At 37.3% G+C, this 22,535-nt stretch overlaps 1 protein-coding gene and 1 pseudogene across 1 annotated transcript; one reads left to right on the top strand and one right to left on the bottom strand.

Moving 5' to 3' along the window:
* Positions 1-7,921: 7,921 nt before the first annotated feature.
* LOC113320841 (potential E3 ubiquitin-protein ligase ariadne-2-like) lies at positions 7,922-8,485 on the top strand. The gene has a single exon (XM_026568736.1). The coding sequence runs from the start codon at positions 7,994-7,996 to the stop codon at positions 8,468-8,470; it is 477 nt and encodes a 158-aa protein (XP_026424521.1). The 5' UTR covers positions 7,922-7,993; the 3' UTR covers positions 8,471-8,485.
* A 13,636-nt stretch (positions 8,486-22,121) lies between these two features.
* On the bottom strand, positions 22,122-22,221 carry LOC113325551 (annotated as a pseudogene).
* Between the last annotated feature and the right edge of the window lie 314 nt (positions 22,222-22,535).

Here is a 22,535-nt window from a genome sequence, read left to right as displayed (position 1 = left end):
TTCATTACAACTGATTCAAATTTAAAAGTATCAACGGACGGAACATTTTTGGAAGGTGCAAACTCAATAAAAGAAACTATGTAAGTTGTAATTGAATTTACCTTTCTTAGAGATAAGTAAGTGAACTAAGAATAATTCTTCCCTTTACATGTTTGTGAAATGCATCAAAAAGTGTTTATAAGTTGATAAGGCATAAAACTCATGTCACAGTTTTTGTAAAAGTAATAAGTTGTTGTATTTCAATCTAAAGTAATCACTTTGAGACCTAAATTAGAAAATTGCTTTTTAGATCAAGAAAAGAGAGTACCTAATCTTCATGGACTTCTTTTTCCTGATGTTTTAGAAAAGAAGTTGCAATTGCTGTCTACTTTTTAGGTAATACATTAATATTCTTTGCTTATTTTTATTTTAAAGGTAAGAGAAGTTACTTATTAGAGGGAACATATGTTTTTACTTCATTTTATGGTCAATTGTAAAAGATTGCCAAAGTGAAAATTCTGACATCCATATATCTGTCTGCTTATGGCTCTTACCTATGTTAAGCTGATTTGCACATTCATAGAGCTGAACTATGATTGTGGGTGTTAAGATTTTGATGGATGTTTATGCTCACACCTTCTTTTTTCTTAAAAGGATATGATTAGAATTTCTTGCCTTCTATTGAGCACAAAAAAAAATATGATTGAGAGTGTAGATGATGAAAAGGCAAACACTTTTAGCATTTTTTTTCTATATCATTTTGATGGATTGAAGCAGTTAGTAAATATCGAGTGTCAAGAACAATAATTTCCGTTGTTCCTATGACAGCTATTCGACGAAGAAGAGAGGTCGTGAGTTTATTCTAAATAAAACGACTAAAACCGTTGTTGCATGATCCACTTAGTGGTTATTCTACCTGGAGAGTTTCTTTCAAATAGTTACACTTATCCCTACGAAAATATTATAAGTGGACACTTCATGAATATAAAATATAGATTGCTAAGAATCGCTTCAGACACAAAGATGAAGTTATCAGTTGACTTACAAAATTTCCCAAGTTTCTCTCATTTGGTTGATACGTCTTTTTTACGAATGGACGGAGGTCTACAGTTTGGACACATAAAGGATGGCCCAGATTCAGATACATATTTAAGTTATTCAACTACATTTCTGGCATATAAAGAATGGTCCATATTAAGCTAAATATTTAAGATTTTCAATCCACATTTTAGGCATATAAAGAATGGTCCGGATTAATTCACATATTAATTTTCCACATTTTAGGCATATAAAGAATGGTCCAGATTAATTCACATATTAATTTTACTTAAGACAATGAATGTAGATTTTTAATGTCATTTATTTGGGAGTTATACCTCATATTTAATGTCAAACCGTTTCTTTTATTCTAAATTAAAAACTCTATTCATCCTTTGGGCAACTCTACTCTCAAGGTATGATTCTTTTTTATTTTGGTTGATTGAGATAATTTTTGTTAGCTTTTCTCTTTAATTTTTGTTAGCTTTTCATCCTTTGCACAACTCTATTTCCAAGGTATGATTCTCTGTTATTTTGCTTGATTGAGATAATTTTTGTTAGCTTTTCTCTTTAATTTTTTGTTTAACATCAATGGATTCATGGTGCCTCGCGCCTAATATTTGTATCATTTATGCAGTTTAATTTCTCTAGATAATTTTTGTTAGCTTTTCTCTTTGATTTTTGTTAGCTTTTCATCATTTGCACAACTCTATTCACAAGGTATGATTCTTTTTTATTTTGCTTGATTGAGATAATTTTTGTTAGCTTTTCTCTTAATTTTTTGTTTAACATCAATGGATTAAGGGAGCCTCGCGCCTAATATTTATGTCATTTATGCAATTTAATTTCTCTTTGTTACTCTTCGCTAATATTGTGTTTTGTTATCTCGAATTTTTATTTCATTTATAGTCAAAAGATACTGATCATATAAGATTGCTATATATTCATTTTTATTTTTATGTTAGGTTCTTTTTAATACCATACCATTTAATTTCTATTTTTTTACACTAAATTTTTTATTTTTTTCCTGGATATGAAATTGTCCAATTAGACTTTGACTTCTTTCGGCCAAAATCATAGGATTTACATGGAGTGAAAATAAATGACGAAGAAAACGATGGTTTCATTGTTATGCACTTAACTTGGGTCAGTAAATAGCATTCCTTAACTGTATTACTACTGTTATTAGAGAGTTCGTACTCTTTGTTGGATTAGAGTCGTGTACATGTTCGTATCAAATGGATTAAAGTTTATTGATTATGTGTGTGTTATTCTTCAAAATTTTTGTATCATGTGAAACTTTAAATTACATTTCTTCATATTTATAACCTTTTGATGGTTTACAAAATGAGTATTTTTTTATCTTAAATTCTTCCTGCGTAGTCAAATAATGATCTTTCATTTTCTGATTTCAAGAGATTATTTTTAAGCAATGAAGAAAGCGCTTTAGGGAGCAATACAATAATACAAAATTTTTTTGTGTGATGCGTCACTATATCTATATGTGTCCGGACTACACAAATTTTCATTGCATGCATTTTATCATTGATGCAAATGAAAAGTTTTGGTATTCTAGAAAGGTACCAGTCTAATTTTTGCTAGAAGATGTGGTTCATATGCACATATGTGATTGCGGTGACTAAATTGTCGAGTTTTTTAAAGATTATATTGGTTTAAGAGAGCTTAGTGCATACGAACTCATCTACATTTTTCATCTAAAGATACCATGACTAATAATTGATCCATTACCTATCTTTTACTATGTGGATATCATCTAATACTTAAGCTTCTTTTATTTCATTGAAGATACCAAGTAACCAAAGTCGGTACAAATATCTTACACTTTATAGAAGTTGATTTAAAAAATATCTTAACAATTCGAGATAACAAAATACAATATTAACGAAGAGTAACAAAGAGAAATTAAATTGCATAAATGACATAAATATTAGGCACGAGGCTCCCGTAATCCATTGATGTTAAACAAAAAATTAAGAGAAAAGCTAACAAAAATTATCTCAATCAAGCAAAACAAAAAAGAATCATACCTTGAGAATAGAGTTGTGCAAAGGATGAAAAGCTAACAAAAATTAAAGAGAAAAGCTAACAAAAATTATCTAGAGAAATTAAAATGCATAAATGACACAAATATTAGGCGCGACGCACCATAAATCCATTGATGTTAAACAAAAAATTAAAGAGAAAAGCTAACAAAAATTATCTCAATTAAGCAAAATAACAGAGAATCATACCTTGAAAATAGAGTTGTGCAAAGGATGAAAAGCTAACAAAAATTAACAAAAATTAAAGAGAAAAGCTAAAAAAAGTTATCTCAATCAACCAAAACAAAAAAGAATCATACCTTCCAGAAATGTAGTTGAATAACTTAAATATGTATCTCAATCTGGGCCATCCTTTATGTGTTCAAACTGTAGATCTCCGTCCATTAGTAAAAAACCATTGTCCCTTATAATATAGATAATATATAGAATAACTCCCAAATAAATGACATTAAAAATCTTAATTTACCCAAAATTGGTACAATTAATACGTGAATTAATCTGAACCATTCTTTATATGCCTAAAATGTAAATTAATATGTAGCTCAATCTGGACCATTCTTTATATGCCAGAAATGTAATTGAATAATTTAAATATGTATCTCAATCCGGGCCATCCTTTATGTGTCCAAACTGTAGATCTCCGTCCAAAGGGAAAACTATTGTCCCTTATAATATAGATAGATGTATAGTTATCATTCTTTATCAAGAGGTTTCATATTACAGTATAACATCTCTCAAACCTAGATTATTGTAGGGAATGCTGACGTTTAATGGCCGTAAAATGACCGGTCGTAAATTATATTTACCCAACCGATTATTTTTTTTACCACGAGTTCAAGTATTCCTAATGTGTAACCATGTCAATTATACATTGATAAAAGCACAAAGTTAATATTCGTACTTTAAAACAGTTAGAGGTTCCAAAAATTAATATAAATATAATACTTTTTAAGGATATGAAAGAAGGATTCCCAACTCAGATTCAACTTTTTGAATTTCAAAAAAAAAATACTAATTTTTTTTAGCACAAAATGACAATTTATCTGAATGATGACTGAACTGCATTTGTAATTTGGAATGCAATCGACAAGTTACTTTTATTCAAACCTGGAATTTCTACGTGTTCCCTCTTGGGGCATTAGGTTTTCAAGTTTGTTGGTATTATTTGCAACAACTATGAATGGATGGTTATCTCAATTACCATAAATGAAAATGGGTGAAGATCCCAGTGTACACACTTATGTTGGATATCTTAATCACCAAAAAAATACTTTTTGCTGTATATATCTCAGTGTACATCCATGTGGACATCCTAACAAGAAACCGGTACGGTTGATGTTAATAGCATCGATCAAAGCTTCGAATACAGTTTGAGAAAGATTATAGTTCTCCCAGGGTTCTCACGCTCAACTCTTGATAGTTTCACAGAGAAAAAAAAATCTAACCAACACAAAAACAACTCATAGCCCGTGCCGATATCCTATTGCTTTATAAGGGAGATGAAAAACTAGGCGGCATATAAAATGGGACGCGTAATAATCACACGAGATGTGTATTTTTTAACCAACGGATTCCTGAACTACTATGGAGAATGTCGATAAACTAAAACCCTTGGCTTCGGAAACAATGGCAGAAACGAATACGTTCTCTGGTCATTAGCTTTCCGATTACAGATGGTATAAACCCTAAATGCATCAGTTGCTTTACAACCTTGTCATCAAATTCAATACAAGAATCCCCTTTTTCAATTGATTCTGTATACAATCTGAAGCTGAGATGAGTAAAATTTCTCAAGATTTAAGTCCTAGGAATCATGATCTAGAGATATACTTATGTTTCCTGGAAAAGATTGGGAGAATGAAGGAGATTATTTTGAGAAACCATTTGGCGAAGGTTCTTCTTCTTCATCGTCTTCAATTTGGTCGAATTTAGTGAGTAATTGACCTATTAGGTTATATTTTTAAGTGTTTGGTAACTAAGGAGAATGTCAAGGGTCCTGTAACTGCGTTTCCTTCGATTGGAGCTGCGATATGTGATCCTTTAATTCTTGAAGTTCAGAAACCATTGAACGGTCAGTGGAAAAGTTTAAGTCACCGTTATGCTTATGTGAAAGCTTTGCTTGAAGGTCTTAATGCTGCTCTTTCTGTTTATTCTGATTATCATCTTTTTCAGCAGGTAAGTGAGTTAGTGTTCTATATATTTTTTATTAGGTTCTCGTTAATTTGCAGTTTTTGCTTGATACCTGATCGCTTAAATATTTTCTTGGGGATTTTAATAAAGTGCCACACTTTCAATTTCATGTTTAAGAAAGTGCCACCGTTTTTTTCAGAATTTATTTAGTGCCACACATTTGACCTTTTCCATCCAGTTTTTTTCCAAGCAAAAGTTTACATCCGTTAGTGCATAGGTGGCAGTAATTCAGCTTAGAAAAATACATTTACACCCTTGAAACATCTCACTACAGTTCATGTCTTCTTTGGGTCATTTCATCGAACAAATAGACCGCGTTTTGCTCATCCAGCAGCAACAACATCATTTGATTCATTTGCACTTCACAACAGATTCTAGTGTCAAAAGCGAAAACAAAGTGCATTTCCATTCACATAGATTTCTACAAGTACAAAGAAGCAATCACACTAACATAAAAAACGATGCGCCTAAACTTACATTTTCCTTATTATGTACTTAAAATCACCACTGAGCAGATTTCAGAACAAAAAAAGAAAACACAAAACTCAAAACACAGCTAGGATACTTGGCAGTATCATCAGTTTCGGTTCCATACCTCCAGGTCCTCCACCAAAACTACCTCCACCTCTAAGAATGCCTCAGTCTGTTCCAAAACTCTCTTCTTCATCTCTTTCATAACCACGCTCATCAGTTCCTAATCTTTTAGTTACTTCTGCTGAATCAGTTACTTTATCCATATTCAGCTGCTGCTCATCTACTTGCAAATTCAGCTGTAACTCACTTCCCTTAGCAACAATCACTAGCACCATCTCATCTTGTATGATTCACCATTGCAACTGCATCTTCTCCAATCTCTAATTCAACTCAATCCTATAGCAACAACATTCATATCTGTTTGTCTTTCTCTGCAACCATCACCTTCAGCTCAGCTCAACACATCAGCTCTCCACATTAACATAGCCTCAACATCAATTCCTATCAACTCAGACATCCTAAGATTATCAAGGTCAACAATATCATCAATTTAATTCTTCAATTCAAAATTAATACAATAATTACCTAAACTCTATAACTCATCACAGTAATAGAAATTCAATTCAATTGATTGAAGAAAATTACCTCAGACCCAAACTCTAACCTCTTACAATTAACCAATCTTCACTGCTAGCTCGGTTCGGCTTCAACCAACACCAAATAGCCATCCCAAATCCTTCCCTGAGTTCTTCTCATGAAACCCTATATTTTCACTGCAAACATAGATTCAATCAATAAATCCTTCTCCCTTCCTCGTAACAGTAAAAACCCATTATCAATTGATCGATTTTGTGATCAATTTCTCACAAACCCAAAATTCTCTTCAGTCAAAATAGAACCCTCACCAATTCATAACTCCACAATTCCATCTCCTTCATCATTCATGCAGTTCACTAACTAATTTCCTTTATTCAAATCCAGAAACCTTAACTAAGTCTTTGATTTACTTTTCGCCTGAGTTTGAAATGAAACTATTAGTGAGAAAATCAAACCCTACTTTCAATTTCAAACTCAGAAGAAAAATAATGAAAGGAAAATTTCAATCTCAATTTCAAATCCTGATGGAAACCCATTAGTCAGATATGATTAGAAAACAAAAAACCCATTAATCCGACCAAAATCAAAGCCTAATTTCAATTTTAACACAATCTGGAGACCCTAATAGGTTCGATCTACAACAGCAACTCCATCCTCTTCATCCCGTGCTCAAACAATCACAATAGCATCACCGACAATCAACTCTTAACGTTTCTCTTAAGTTTCTGATATCATAATCACAAAATCTTCTCGCGGAAACACGAGAAGAGAAGAACAGGGGAAAGAGGAAGAAGAAAGAACTAACGGGGAAAGATGGCAAATCCATGACTAGTATAATAGGGTTTTCAAGGGTAAATATGTAAATCGCGACAGATTATTTTGACCGAGTCAGCGAAAAAGACCAAGTGTGTGGGTCCTGACGGAAAAACTAACAGTTGTGGCATTTAATAAACTCTGAAAAAAACGGTGGCATTTTCTTGAATCGGGATTTGTAAGTGTGGCAGTTTGTTAAAAATCCCTATTTTCTTCTAGTTTTGGAATGAATATGACTCCTTTTTTGTTTGTGATATCACGGATATTTTTATTGTCACCTAATGCTGGACATTTTTTTTATGGATCGTCGGTAGAAATTAGGGAGTTGCTAGTTTCCTACAAGGGTGTGGGTATCAACACCGCACAAATTAGAGAGGCAGCTGCTACTCCTCATTTGGCATTCTCTACCATATGGTAGTAGATAAGTCTACTACGTGATTCCTTGTATTCCAATGACTTGAAATTTATCGTCTAATGTTAGTAATTTAGTAGCAGTTTTATCATTATACCCATATTAGAAAAATTGGAGTTGCTTAAATTTGTGAGTCTTGATATTTAAGCCACTGATTCAGAGAATGCCAATGTTAAGTTTCGAATATTTTCTCACACAGCTCAAAGGAAAATGGCTAGTCAAGCAACATAATTTGAATATACCAATGGATCGGGTAGTCGCTCTTCGACAGAATTTCATAAATTTTAACAAAATTCTACTGGCAAGGGATGATGTTAAGTTTGCAACCAAATTGGCAAGAGATGTCATAGATTTTCAAATCACTGCGAGAGCTGAATCTAGCTAGGCTAATGAGACTTGCAACATCTGCTTAGTAGAGAAAGATATTATGCAAATGTTTTCCGTGGATGGTTGCTTGCACCGCTATTGTCGTTCATGTATGAAGCAACATGCAGAAGTTAAGTTACTCCATGGGCTGGTGCCCGGATGCCATCATGAAGGTTGTCAAACTCAGTTGATTGTAGATAGCTGTAAAAAGTTTTTGACCACTAAATTTATTGAAATGTTGACGCAACATTTTAAGGAAGCATCTGTTCCTGTTATGGAGAAACTCTATTGCCCAAACCCGAAGTGCTCTACGTTGATGCGGAAGAGTGAGGTTCTATCTTCTAATGATTTATTTGGATCTGCAAATCAATCCAGAGCCTATAAATGCATCAAATGCCATGGTATTTTCTGTATCAACTGCAAGGTCCCATGGCAGCGTGGCGTGTCCTGCCTTGAGTATAAAAGGCTAATTGATTTCTTGTGTAATTTGGTCGCCAATATGTTCGACGGGATCAAGGTGTACAAGGCTGTACTCTAGTTCGCAATTTATTGTTTGTTGAGGTGGCAAGTAGGATTTTGGTGTATTTGGTGAGTTGGAAGCAATGCTAAAGGCTTTTGTTATATATAACCCATGTTTTTATTAACTATAACCCACATAAAATAAGTTATTAATCTAACCAAACAGATTCTTGTAATTATTAACATAACCCATAAAATCAAACATAATTTTTATACATATCTGGCCCAAAATAAATTCTCAAATCCCTAAATCAAAAAAATAAAACAAAGTTAATTATCACAATTTCATAATGAAGTTTATGTAAGATCTATGAGGTTTTAGAATAATCAATTTAATGTAATCATGATTTAGAAAAAAGAATATCATTCGATATTACTATGATCATGATTTAGGAAAAATAAGTATATCATTTTAGAGAAAAGATGAATGTTGGATTTAATTTGTTTTGGGGGAAAAGTAAAAGTTAAGGTTTATAATAAGGCAGTCCGTAAGAATAACGATTGAACGATAGAAATAAATTGAAGTATAATTTAGTTTGGATCTAAAAATGAAAAAGTTAAGGTTTATACATATTTTGATTTTGGGGAAAAAGTGAGATTATTAGTAAAAAAGTTAAGACGTGTTTGGTAATTTTGGCTTTTCATTTGAACTTAATTTTTTTGGGCTATAGTTAATAAAAGCGTGGGCTATATTTAAGATAATCAAACTAAATTTGGGTTTCGGTTCCCATTTGTAATGTGTAACTTTTTTTTTATGAAAGGGTTAGATATATAATTTTATTAAATGTATTACAATAAATATTAGAACTAATGCTCTTTTTGTGAACTGGTTGGTGTATATGCATTGACCTGTGCTGAATTTTCCTGATCCTCGCTTCTTTTGCAACCGAGTCCGCCGCTTCATTGTGATTTCTCTTTATATATCTAACTTGAGCTTGAGGAAGATTTCCTAGAATAGTAATAATTTCTTCAATAGTATTTTACGCTATCCAAGAATCATCTTTATCTTTGTTGATGATTGAATCCGCTAAATCCTACGGTCAATGATGATAGATATGCTAGACAATAGATTTTCTTCTAACCATTTTACCGTCTTTAATAGAGCTTTCGCTTCAGCATATGGGCTGAGAAAGCCCATTCGAAAGCTACACTAATATGCATGAATGCTTCTTGATCCACATATACAGAATAAAAGCATATCCCATTGATAAGTCCTCTTTTTTGTATGAAGCGTCTATGAATATTATCCAATCCGTCCATGAAGGTTTTATACCCTTTACTTTCTGGACGCAATGGGTTGTTACCTTATCCTTGATATTCGAAGATATATTAAACTTCTTAATTTGATCGATTATGATTTATGGATTTGGGATGGTATTTCCAAAGACCACCTCACATCTATATTTCCAAATGAACTAAAATATTTTTGCAATTTTTTCACTAAATTGCGAAGATTTTGCGTATGTAATCTAATTTTTTATCCAAGATGTAATCAAATCCGTGTGAATTTGGGAGTTTACTGCATCTAAAGAACAACCAAAACATATGGATCTCACGAAAGGACAACTTCTGAAGAGATGTTGTTTCGTTTCCAAAGCCTGCAAGTTGCATGTTGGACACTCTGGCGAAATATCTTGGTTATGAGATGCTAGTCTACCTGTCATAGGGAAGACCTTCTGATAAAGTTTCCAAACAAACAGTTTAATTCTTGGAATAACTTGAATTTTCCAAAGTTTCTTCCGAAGAAAATCCTTGTTATTCTCATTAGCCCGACTCTGGTTAATGGTAAAATTATAAATGTTTTTTTCCAAAAAAACTCCCGATTGATGATGTTTCCATCTAACTTTATCTGCTTCTCTTTTATTTGGTGAATTAGCTAGAATTTTTTCTTTTATCTCTATAGAAAAAAGATCATCTAATTTTTCGTTGTTCCAAGAACCTTCATAATTTAATAGGTCTTGGAATTTTTCCGGCGAAGGATCTTGTTTATCTCTCGGCTTTTGGAGTTTATCTGAATTGGGGATCCAAATTTTCCTCTCATATCTTTGTGTTAGATCCATTTTTCACTTGCCAAATAAAATTTTCTTTAATAATATTTATGACTTTTTGTATACTTGTCCAAATCCAGGAAAGTTCATAAATTTTGTGTTGGCTCCATGGGGTTAGAGTTATGGTAATATTTTTCTTCAAGCAGTTTCACCAATAGTTGATATTTTTCTATCTTTAGCCGACTTGCCAACTTCTTTAGGAGAGCTACGTTGAATTTATGAGGATTTTTAATACCTAGGCCCCCTTGTGATCTTGGTTTGCATATGCTAATCCACGTTTTTATATAACCTCCTTTTCTTTTTGACTCATCTTTATTCCACCAAAAATCTCTCTGAATTCTATATAATTTATCCAGAGTTTTTTTAGGAAGATCTAACATTTGCATTTGGTAAGTTGGATAAGCTCGGAGGATGGATTGAATTAGGACTATCCTTACCGCTTGAGATAGCAGATTGGCTTTCCAACCTTGTAAAGACGCATAGTATCTTTGGAGGAGGGGTTCAAAATTTTCCTTTCTGTTCATATCAAAGAATAAAGGGGTGCCAAGGTATCTATCTTTTTTTTTGTCATTAATGGAACTTTTAGGATCTTCGGTATTATTTTTCCATGTCTTTGATGAATCTTTGGGCTAAGATAAATTCCAGATTTTTGGAGGTTAACCATTTCCCCAGTGATTTCTCCGAAAGTAGATAGAATATCCAATACAAAATTTTCTTCTCTCATGTCTGCTTTAGTAAACAGGAAGCAATCATCTGCGAAGAATACGTGGGATATAGAATGGGCATGTTTATTTCTTTTAATCCCTGAGATTTTTTTATCCTCCGTTACTTTTTCAAGGAGTCTAGATAAGATATCCATGCATATATATATAAAAAAAAAGGTAAGGTGCCTACAACCATGCCATTCATCATATTCCGAACTACAACATGCATGAAGTTTATGAAGATAATGATATTATCGATGTACCTGATGTTAGGAGACCGCCAGGGAAACCAACATCTAATAGATATTTGAGCAGTTATGAGAAGCAGAAGCAGCCCAAGAGAGTTATGCGCTGTGGTAATTGTATGAGATTGGTCACTTGTGGGTTTAGGGAGAGCAATTAACTTGTGGGTTTCTTCGTACTGTTACTTTTATGTTTGAACCTAATTTATTTTTCGTTCGCATTATTTTTAAATTGTAAGACTTATTTTTTACTTAGTTTTTGTATTGTTTTTTATGAAAAATTTCTTTTAATTGTGTTTTTTTTTGCTTCTACAGATATTGTTATTCATTTTTATTTTTAAATGCATAATTTGTTACACATTTTTTTCGAAGATACACAATTTTTTATGCATTATTTTCTTAAAGTGCATAATTTGTTATGCGTTTGTTTTTTTAGGTGCACAATATGTTATACGTTCATTCTTTTAAATATGTATGTAGAACGTGTCATGCATTTTGTTTTACTAAGTTGTAGCAAACTGTTGTCCCAGTTAGAGCACTGCTCCGTTGTTATGCATTCAGATTTTTGCTTACGTAACCTGCAGAACATTCTTTTTTCATTTTTAAGGTTCATAAACAAATACCTCTAAGCTTGTAATATGCTTCTTGTTCATTACTTTCTTCATTGTTGTGAAGTACCACCCTACACCTTAGCATTGGGATTGACCTTGACAGTGTCGGATTGCTCAGCTAAGTTAAAGTGCTTAGCCAACCAAAGCTGCAAAAAAAAACTAATAAGATATTCTGTATATATGATTTATTGACGATATTAAGAAAGTAAAAAAAAAAAAACTTACAAGAGCGTATATAGTGCAACCAATGCAATTTCTTATAAGAAGATTGTCTCTTTTCACGGTCTTGATGTTGTCCATCAGGTGTTCATGAATTAGATCAGGAAAAGATACAGAGTCCATGGTTTCCAAATCCTTCACCAAACCAACATATGAGACGTCCAAAGAGTCTCTCATTGCCTACAAAAGAACAAGACAACTAGGATGTAAAGGCAGACAAGGGACACAACCTCCTCTTCTTGACCTCTTTGATCAAGTTTTTCCAACACCAGTTTTTCAATATCATCTATCCACACCTTTATTACCTGTGCATGGGGATTTTTACTCACAACACCTGAATTTACTTTGCTTGGGAATTTCTTGACGAGCGAAAGTGATCGATTCAGCGCTATCGCGTTCTTTAAAGTCAGAATATCAGTTTCTCTAAATCCTTTAATTCTTGGCATCTGAAAAGTAACAGCAATCTCACTAGTCATTGATTGTATAGACTTTTTTTCAGCCACCTTGAATGAATATTGATTCAAATCATCATGGTCATATGATTGAACGACCTCATTTATCAGCTGGTTTCTCTGACCATCCGAGTATGACATGTTCGCAATAGATACCTAGTTAATGAGGTTCCCAAACGGACACACATTCATCATATTAGTGTGCAACAGAGTAAAACCATTTTTTGGTTTTATCTTATCTAAGAAGGTACCTACCCTTAGAAACCCTCTCTATAAGTACCTCCTTGATTTGCAGCTTTAGGTTTAGGTTTAACTGCATAAACAAAAGAACAAAAAAAAAGTATTTTACTAGTTATAACTGCTATATTGACTGCATAACCACTTATCTCTTTCTCAGGAAGCTGCATACACTGTCATGCATATTTTTTTTACCATGCATAACCTATAATGAAATACTTCATAAAATGTAAACATACATGTAAATGACATAAACAACCAATTGACTGCATAACCTATTATGCATATTTTCTAAGAAGGCATGACCTGTTATGCATTTGTTTTTTTTTTAAGAAGCAGGACGTGTTTTACAAGCTGTTAGCATCTAAACAAACAGGTAAATAATAAGATACGTTTATTATAATTGATGCATAACTGGAATTCAACGCACCTGTTTTATAGATGACACCTCGTCGAACAGGTTACGCCTCTTCTTCTTCCCTTTCAAGTCTTCTGACTGTTTGGGTTCACGTCTTTTTCTTTTCTTCTGATTATCAACAGCTTGCTTGACTAAAATAGACCAAATCAATATTAAAACAAATCAATCAACCAAAGAAACAATATATCACACAAAAGATATAAGCAAGTCTCACCGGCTTCAACATCATCTAATTCTTTCTCATTATATGTATTATCATCCTAATTCTCTATATCATCATCCAAAACTTCCTTTGGTGCAGCTTTCTTTGCTTTATTTTTCTTTTAAGTAGCTTTATCAGTCTGAACTCTAGGTGCACTAGTGTTCGCAATAAATTGCTCCCCAGCTACCCAATCAAAATCTAATATCAAACAAGAACAAGATTATGCATAACAGAAAATATCAAGATGCGTAATAGAAATATAAATATGTTCAGAAACATGAAATATGTAGACACGTTAAGTTCTCACTAGCTTTATTTTTTGTCTTTGTATTCTTCTCTACTTCAGGTGATTCCTGATCTTTAAATCCATGCGATTTCCTTGGTGGGTTTGCTTCAGGATCTTTTTAACACACAGTGAAAAAAATAAATAAGTCTTCATAACAGGTTATGCAGTAACTTTTGTAAGCATAATTTTCATGCATATTCATAACATGTTATGCACATTTTACTCATGCTTCATAACATTTTACTCAGCATTTTTTCCTACATAACAACATATGTTTTTTTCTACATAATCTGTTATGAAACATGAATCATATATGAACTAGTATAGATGCATACTAGAGACTTCCTTTTTCTTCTTAGCAGCTTCGTGCTTTCCCTTGGATTTCATCTCCTTTAGTTGTTGGTCATCATCAGCTTTTCCCTTTTACTCTTCTAAGTGATCATCATCAGCAGATACACATGATGTTAAAATTGAAGAAGTAAAATGGAAAAATAGGTTAATCACAACAAGTTAGACATGTTATGGATTGATTTTTGATAAGCATAATCTTTCATGCATCTGCATAACTGGTTATGCACATTTTAATTTATGTTGCATAACATGTTATTCACCATATTTTCTTGCATAACATATTGTTTGAGGGTGAAAATGGTTTCTCCCGATTTCGGTAATTTCGTGTGTGTGGGTGAGAAACGAGTCTAAACCCTAAACAACGCACTGCACGGGAGTATTTTAGATTCGAGAGATCAATCTGTAAAAATACAGCCTAAACCAAGAAATGGTCGTTCCAGACTTGCTTCGGTCACAAAGTGAAGGAGAAGGGTTGGTCTTAGGGAGGGAAGCAAAGAGAGTGTTGAAGCCAGAACAGTTGATTCTGAAAGGTGTGGTTGTTTTACAACTTGTGTCAGAAGGTAAAGCTGGATAGCCAAGATGGAAATCTACCAGGTAATTTCTGAGTCTTGTAGTGTTCTCCTGACCAAAACTTGTTGTTTGGTGGATATAGGTGAAACCTATTTATACAAGTCGTAATAAAACATACCCTGGCTTTGTAAGAAGTGGAAGCGATTGAGTGGTAATGGAAAGTGGTAACGGGTAACGCCTGGAATTGATGTTTCCATAATTAAGATACGTTTCACCACTTATTTCTTGTCATTACTAACCGCCTCACCTTTATGACACTTTCTTGTAACGGGCATATTGCACGCCGCATGATGTAAACCGCCAGACCAATACCCTGATGAGCATCCCCCGGTTTGTGACATGTTTTGATGTCTCGAGTGTTTTCATGGAAAACGTGTAGCATGTTGCTAGCGTATGGAAAGTTAAGATTGAGAGGCTTTCCGATTCGGTGGCGACCTTCGACAGTCGAGATTTGCATCTCAAGAGGAAGGGTAGCCATTGATCGTGGCTACCTTCCATTTAGCATCCAGCGTCATGGTGGCATGGCCGGCATGGCTTTGGTGTGGCCAAATTAGGGTTTGGAACCGTAACCAAAGAATTGGCATCGTAGCCAAGAGGTTTCCACAAGTTGTTTGGTTTGGTGGCAAGCTTGTACGGCTGAGATCTACATCTCGGGAGGAAGGGTAGCCGTTGATTGTGGATACCTTTCATTTGGCGGCCAGCGGCATGGTGGCATGGACGGCATGGCTCGCATACTTCAGGCGCGTCCAAATTAGGGATTTGGGCATAAACCGTGGAATTTGATATTGCGGCCAAAAGTTGCCACAAGTTTGGCGGCAAACTTGTATGGCTGAGATCTGCATCTCAGGAGGAAGGGTAGCCGTTGATCGTGGTTACCTTTCGTTTGGCGGCCAGCGGCATGGTGGCATGGCCGGTATGGCTCGAATACTTTAGGCGCGGCCAAATTAGGGTTTTGGCATAAACCGTGGAATTTGGCTTTACGGTCAAAAGTTTCCACAAGTTTGGTGGCGAACTTGTACGGCTGAGATCTGCATCTCAGGAGGAAGGGTGGCCGTTGATCGTGGCTACCTTTCGTTTGGCGGCCAGCGGCATGGTGGCATGGCCGGCATGGATTGCATACTTTGGACGCGGCCAAATTAAGGTTTTGGCATAAACCGTGGAATTTGGCTTTGCGGCCAAAAGTTGCCACAAGTTTGGTGGCGAACTTGTTCAGCTGAGATCTGCATTTGAGGAGGAAGGGTATTCGTTGATCGTGGCTACCTTTCATTTGGCGGCCAGTGGCATGGTGGCATGGCAAGCATGGCTCGCATACTTTAGGCGCGGAAAAATTAGGGTTTTGGCATGAAATGGAGCCGCAAGCATCGTGCGGAGTTGTTGGCTCGGCTTGGAGTCGCTCGCAGTGTGCGGATTGGACGGAGCCTCCGGTGTGGTGCGGCTTGGACAGAGTCGCAAGCATGGTGCGGCCTGGATCCGTTGGCGTGCCTTTGGCACAGTGGTGTGACTGGCATGGTTGGCATGCCTTCGGCACGGTGACGTGGTTGGCATGCCTTCGGCACGGTGACGTGGCTGGCATGGTTGGCATACCTTTAGCACAGTGGTGTGGATGGCATGGTTGGCATGCGTTCGGTACAGTGGCGTGGCTGGCATGGTTGACATATCTTTGGCACAGTGGTGCGGCTGGCATGCCTTTGGAACGGTGGCGTGGCTGGCATGCCTTTGGCATGGCCAAATTAGGGTTTGGTTGCACAAACCAAGGAATTTAGCGTTGTGTCCAAATTAGGGTTTGGTTGCACAAACCAAGGAATTTGGCGTTGTGGCCAAAAGTTGCCAGAGGTCGGTTTGGTAGCGAACTTGGACGGCCGAGATCTGCATCTCAGGAGGAAGGGTATCCGTCGATTATGACTACCTTCCGTTAGCGCCTGGTGCGGCTGACATGGCTCGCGCATGCCTTTGGCACAGTGGCGTGAACAAATTAGGGTTTGGTGGCACAAACCAAGAAATTTGGCGTTTGTGGCCAAAAAGTTGCCAGAGGTCGGTTTGGTGGCGAACTTGGACGGCCGAGATCTGCATCTCAGGAGGAAGGGTAGCCGTCGATTATGGCTACCTTCCGTTAGAGCTTGGTGTGGATATTAGGGTTTGACACGTTGAAACCCTAATTATTGCGCGCGTTAGCATGAGCGGCTCGCATGCATGGATTGGCATGAGCGGTTGGCATGCGCGGCTGGCATGCGGGGTTGGCATGTACGGATGGCGTGCGCAGTTGGCATGAACAGAGGTGATGCTAGCCGATACTAAGGGTTCTGTCGTGGAACGTAGTAAAAGAAAAGGTACCCAGTGAGACTTTCACGACGTATTTGGGATGGTTGTCACGTCCGCGAGTCTGGGTAAATTTCTTGTAGACGTATTGAACGGCTCAATAAATGTGCTAGTGGAGAGGTATGTATTCACATCTTTGTTTCCTTATAGAGTGACGTCATGTCAGACTAAGGTTTTACGATTTTAACCCTAAGTTAAAAACCACCATCAACATGAAGTCCCATGCTTAGCTCGGAACAGGGGCCTTGTTGCGAGGTAAGCATGAGATGGTGACAGACAAGGAAAAAATCGAAACGGCGAGTCATGAAAAGATGATCAAGAAGATCCGGCTAACCTTTTTCAGGAAGTCCATGACTCTTGCGTTGGCGTCTTTGCGTAAATTCGGCTCGTGGTGCTGCTGGCTAGGCCGCGGAGTGGTAGAGGTGGTTTCTGGCTGAGATGAAGACTATCAGCATCAGCTTGGCTTGGCCGTGCGCCATCTCGGCTTGGCTTGGGAACGCGAAGTTGTTGGCTCGGCGCGGGCGCTGGCTTGGCATGGCATGGGCGCGGGCGCTGGCTTGGCATGGGCGCTGGCATGGCGTGGGTGCTGGTTTGGCGTGGACGCAAACTATTGGCACCGTGAAGCTTGCCATTGCGGGCCCGGTTGCCTCTTTCCATGCGTATCTCAAATAGGAAATCCTTTCCCTATTCAAATTCAAAAGTATCACGCCTATAAAAGGGGTTAGCTCTCCCTTTTACCTCGTATCTTTGTTCTCACGTCCTGGTGCTAGCGGCAGAGTGGTAGCAATAAAGTGGGCAAGCATATTCCAGGTATGTACTCCAGCGTTTCTCTTTCAACTTGTTTTCTTGTGTTGGTGCATACCCTAGCCATAGGTATACTTCCATAAATTTGTAGAAATATTGTTCTTTTTTATTGGTGTAAACCCTAGCCGTAGGAATGTCTTCCATAAATTTGTAAAAACACTTCATCATAAACGATTCCTCTTCGAACACCACCGTAGTAACATTGGTCACCCCATTAATAGTTTGGGGCAATCATTATGTAAAGTAGGCATGCACGGGTTGGTGACTTCCATCGATTCCATAGAAAACTTGGCGTTAGGGTTTCCCTCCTTTTTTTTAATGCGGCCGCGAGCATAGTTTCTGCGGTGGGAGGCACGCCTCCTTGGCCGAGAGCGTACTTCCCTGCAAGGTGCGGCTTTGGCGAATGATGGCAACGCGGGTTTTGCCCTGCGCGAGTATCAATCTCAACTTATTTGGCTAGGCGTGTTGTGACTTGCGACTAAAATAATTTGGCTTGCGACCAAAATGAATTCTTCATTGTTGATAAAGTAATCTTCATGCCCTTTTTTTTGGTAGTAACTTTTCTTCGTTTTGCTCCGTTGTAGTTTCTTTGAAAGTGAAAGCAGCGTAAGGAAATTTCGTTAGGATGTCACCTAAAAACATTTCTTCCGCCTCATCGAGAAGTGCTAACAACTCCAAGCCGAACATAGATGATGAATTTTTTACAAAGTCCTCTTCGCCTAGGAAAACCCATCCCAAGTATGTGGCGATCCTTCGGACCGGTTCAGAAAATGAAGGAGAGGTCTGGTCAGTTCGATCGGGGCGTGTAATGCGGTTTTTCCTTCAGAGGAAAGAGTATCCTGCTTCTCCCATTGACTTCAAAATCTATCAGAGTCCATTGCGATGTTTTGATAAATGGATGAAATTCATGATAAGTCAAGACTGTGTGAGGGACAATTTGACCAAGACGCAAATCATCGATGCTGTCATGGCTTCTGCAACACTCCAAATTAGGAAAGATATCCCGGGCTTGATCGTGTTTATCTCCAGATGGTGTCCGGATACTCAAACGTCCATATGTAGGTGGGGTAAAATGACCATCTATTTAGAGAGTGCAGTCGTCTTCCTGAACCTTCCCATAACAGGGAATCTTGATATCACGTTTTCCGACGATGAAGAAGAAATGTGTGTTGCTCTTGTCGAGGAGTCAAAAGGATTCATTCGGAAGGATTATGAGACGAAATGTTTTTATAGCTGGTGAGTGTCTGAGTGGTTCCCTGATGAGACGGAGTCGGATCTAATGTTGGATGATACACTCCATGTTGCTGCATTTTTAGCTCTGTGGCTGTCCAGAGATATTTTCGATGACGGCTCTGGTAATAAGGAAATAAGGCAGGAGCTCATTAAATTTTCCATCAAATTGGAGAAAGGCGTCATTCTTCCTATTGGTGGCTTGTTTCTTGGTTCTTTGTACACCCATTTGGATCATCTGGTCGCGGACATGTACGCTTCAAACGATTATATGAAAGTGGAATCGTATGTTCACGTCGCTTTTCTCCAAACATGGTTGTGGGAGCACTTCGCAAAATATGCTCCCAAACCGCCGGCTTCACTCCCTGAGTCTTGCGGAGGCTCTAGGATACTGCGCTGGTTGAATAAGCGCCCAAAATCTAGGTCAAAGCTCATCGACTTCCTTCATAATGGCTATGCCGTTAGCTTTCGTCCTTGGGCTCCAGTACACGCGTCCATAGTTCAGCTGAACACTTTCGCCACTGCTCCGAACTTGACTTTGATTTCTGCTGGAGAGAACATGAGCATTGGAGAGGTTGTATTTATGCGAAGCTGTATCCCTGGGCACGTGCCATCCTTCTTCCCGGGGTATTTCAAGGCAATCCCTTATAATATTGACAGGGCGGCTCGGCATATGGGATTTGACTAAGGGGTCCCATTTACTCGTCAACCAGCTTTTCTTGATGCCCGTCTTCTCGTGCCAGCTAAAAGCCTTCCTTTCTTGCTCTCAGAACGAATTTCAGTGACAACCTCTAGGTACAACACGTTCTGGCAGGACGAATTTCTTACCATCCATGGTTTTCTGAATGACGTGGTGGAAAATTCTCGTGGCAAGCCTTCCCCTGCGATTTTAGCGGAACATCCCTTGTTGAGGGAGCCTTCTACTGCTAAGCGGAAATCTCTTAGCTCGGATGTGGACAGTCCCCAGAAGAAGGCGCGAAGGTCTAAAAACCGTGCAAGTGGTTTTCAGTCGGATTCGACGACTCTTCCGACTTTTAGTTCTTCCAATATGCGAGTATGTATGATTTTCTTCCTGATTTGGTCGTCTTGCATAAATATTCTGAATTGTTGCCACTGAATATCTCTTCTCTTTTGATTCAGGGTCTCAACAAGATAAACGCCTTTACCAGACTTGCAAGTGGCCAAAAGGTGATGCCTTCTGAAGAAAACTCTGGCGATACTGAGCCTCTCAACTTTGATTGAGTTTGCTATAATTTTTAGTGAGTTTTCTATTTTAATATTAGAATTTAAGTCTAATTAATATCCTTCACAAGCCTGAGAATCGAACCACTTTTACCACTATCTACAAATCACATCAATTTTTGGCGCCGCCAACGCGGACTTGTTTTTAGGGTTTTAGATTTATTTTTTATTTTATTTTTATTATTTTTGTTCTTTTTTATGTTTTTGGGTATTTATCATGTGTCTACAGGTTCTGGATCATAAAGAAAATTGAGCCAAAGAGTTTGGTGATTTCATAAAGACTTGGAGCTAAAGATTAAAGCAAAAAGAACAGAAAAGAAGACAATTTTATTTTAGACAATTTTAGTTTAGGGTTTGTTTATTTTCTTTTAGAAACAAAAAAAAAAATATTTGGGTTTATTATTTTTGTAATTTTTCTTTTCCTTTTGGACTTTTGGACTTTGGGACATTATTTTTTTTATTATTACCCTACGGAAAGGTACTTTAAATGTAAATTGTTTGCAGAGAAGGAGGACAATTACGATATTGTCTCTGCACCTTGGGTTCGTACACTAGACATCGGAGTCAGTGGCCCGAGTCGACTACAACCGATTCATCCCCCGTCTGGAACGGGAGGTAAGATTCTAAACACTCGCGAATCCCCTGTCAGCGAGTTACTGGACTCCTTCGTATGCATATATGTTGAAGACTGAATACGGACATTTATTTTTCTAGTAAAGGGCAAGGCCTGGCCATACAAGATAAGGGTTCGGATTTCATCACCGTTCTTTTCTTGCCGCTTGAGGAACGCGTAACCTACGCGAACCTAAGCCTAAAATTTTGACTAGAACGAGACCGATAGGGTGACGAGCTTAACAGAAAATTCATTCGAAAAATATTGGTTACTCTTTTAAGCATACTTCGAAGTTCTTAACGGTTTCTGTAAGTTGAATGCGTGACTGCGCCGCCTTGTAATACCGGTGAGGCCTTGGGTATCAAAGCTCCACCGAGCTTCTCTCGCCTCTATTCAACTTACGTTAACTCAGATTGATTCCAGAGGGGTTTACTTAAATTGTAACGAATTCCCGTTCGAAGGATTAGAAGCTGGTCTAGAAACAATCTAAGTGGATCCATCATGCTTTTTGTTTGCTAGAAATCAATAGGTTTGATTTGGTTGAGTCGGCCTTGATCTGTGTTTGCTTACCCTTCCAATTTAGAAAATTCTATTGTATGCCTGAACGTAAAAGAGACGCACTAGGTAGATTTGTTAAAGAGAAACCTAGTAGTTCGAAGCGTCTCGATTACCTTAATCTAGAAAGTCCGACTTTTGAAGAGTCTGTTTTTGATCGTCCTTTGACTGAGGAGAGAATCCATGTTGCTCCGATAGCGCCAGAAATGGCAACTTTGAAAGCTTTGTTGAATCCAACTAGGACTACTCGTCCTTCGTGTATTAAGTTAGCTGAAACGGAGGCACCCTATGAACTGAAACCTGGGACCTTACAGATGCTCCCAATCTTTTTAGGGAAAGAAAATGAAAACCCTTATTACCATGTTAGGGATTTTGAGGAAATTTGTAGTACTCTAAGAATTAGAGGCTTAGATGATGATGCTTTGAAACTTAGGTTATTCCCATTTTCCCTGAAAGATAAGGCCAAGTCGTGGCTGTATAGTTTGGACTCCGAGTCAATTGAGACATATGAACAACTTACATCTGCCTTTTTCAATAAGTTTTTCCCTAGGCACAAAACATCGTCTATTAGGACGCAAATATGCACATTTTCACAACAAGAGGGAGAATCTTTATATAGGTATTTGGAAAGGTTCAATGATTTATTATCCCAGTGTCCTCATCATGGTTTAGAAAAGGTTAGGCTAGTTCAGATCCTTTATGAGGGTTTAGATTATTCCACAACGACCATGGTTGAGTCTCTATGCACTGGTGGATTTGAAAACCAAACTGTTGATGCGGCGATGGAATTTTTTAATGAAATCGCCGAAAAAACCCACAATGGGAAAATAGTAGGGCACCCCAGAAAACAATTCTTTTAAGTAGAGGAAACGTTAATAGGGTAGAAGGAGGCTATGAATCAGATGCCAAAATTGCTGCTATAGCAAAAAGGTTAGAAGCCTTAGAAGTGGGCCAGACTAGTGGTAGAGTGGAGCCTTTTTGGGA

Source organism: Papaver somniferum, chromosome 11, assembly GCF_003573695.1.
Source record: "Papaver somniferum cultivar HN1 chromosome 11, ASM357369v1, whole genome shotgun sequence".
Classification (NCBI taxonomy): domain Eukaryota; kingdom Viridiplantae; phylum Streptophyta; class Magnoliopsida; order Ranunculales; family Papaveraceae; genus Papaver; species Papaver somniferum.
The sequence above is the reverse complement of the archived record's forward strand: the minus strand, read 5'-3'. Positions and strand labels throughout refer to the sequence as shown.

What these genes read in the sequence shown, in the direction of transcription:
- LOC113320841 (XM_026568736.1), top strand. Translation starts at nt 7,994, where the DNA reads ATGCAAATGTTTTCCGTGGATGGTTGCTTGCACCGCTATTGTCGTTCA.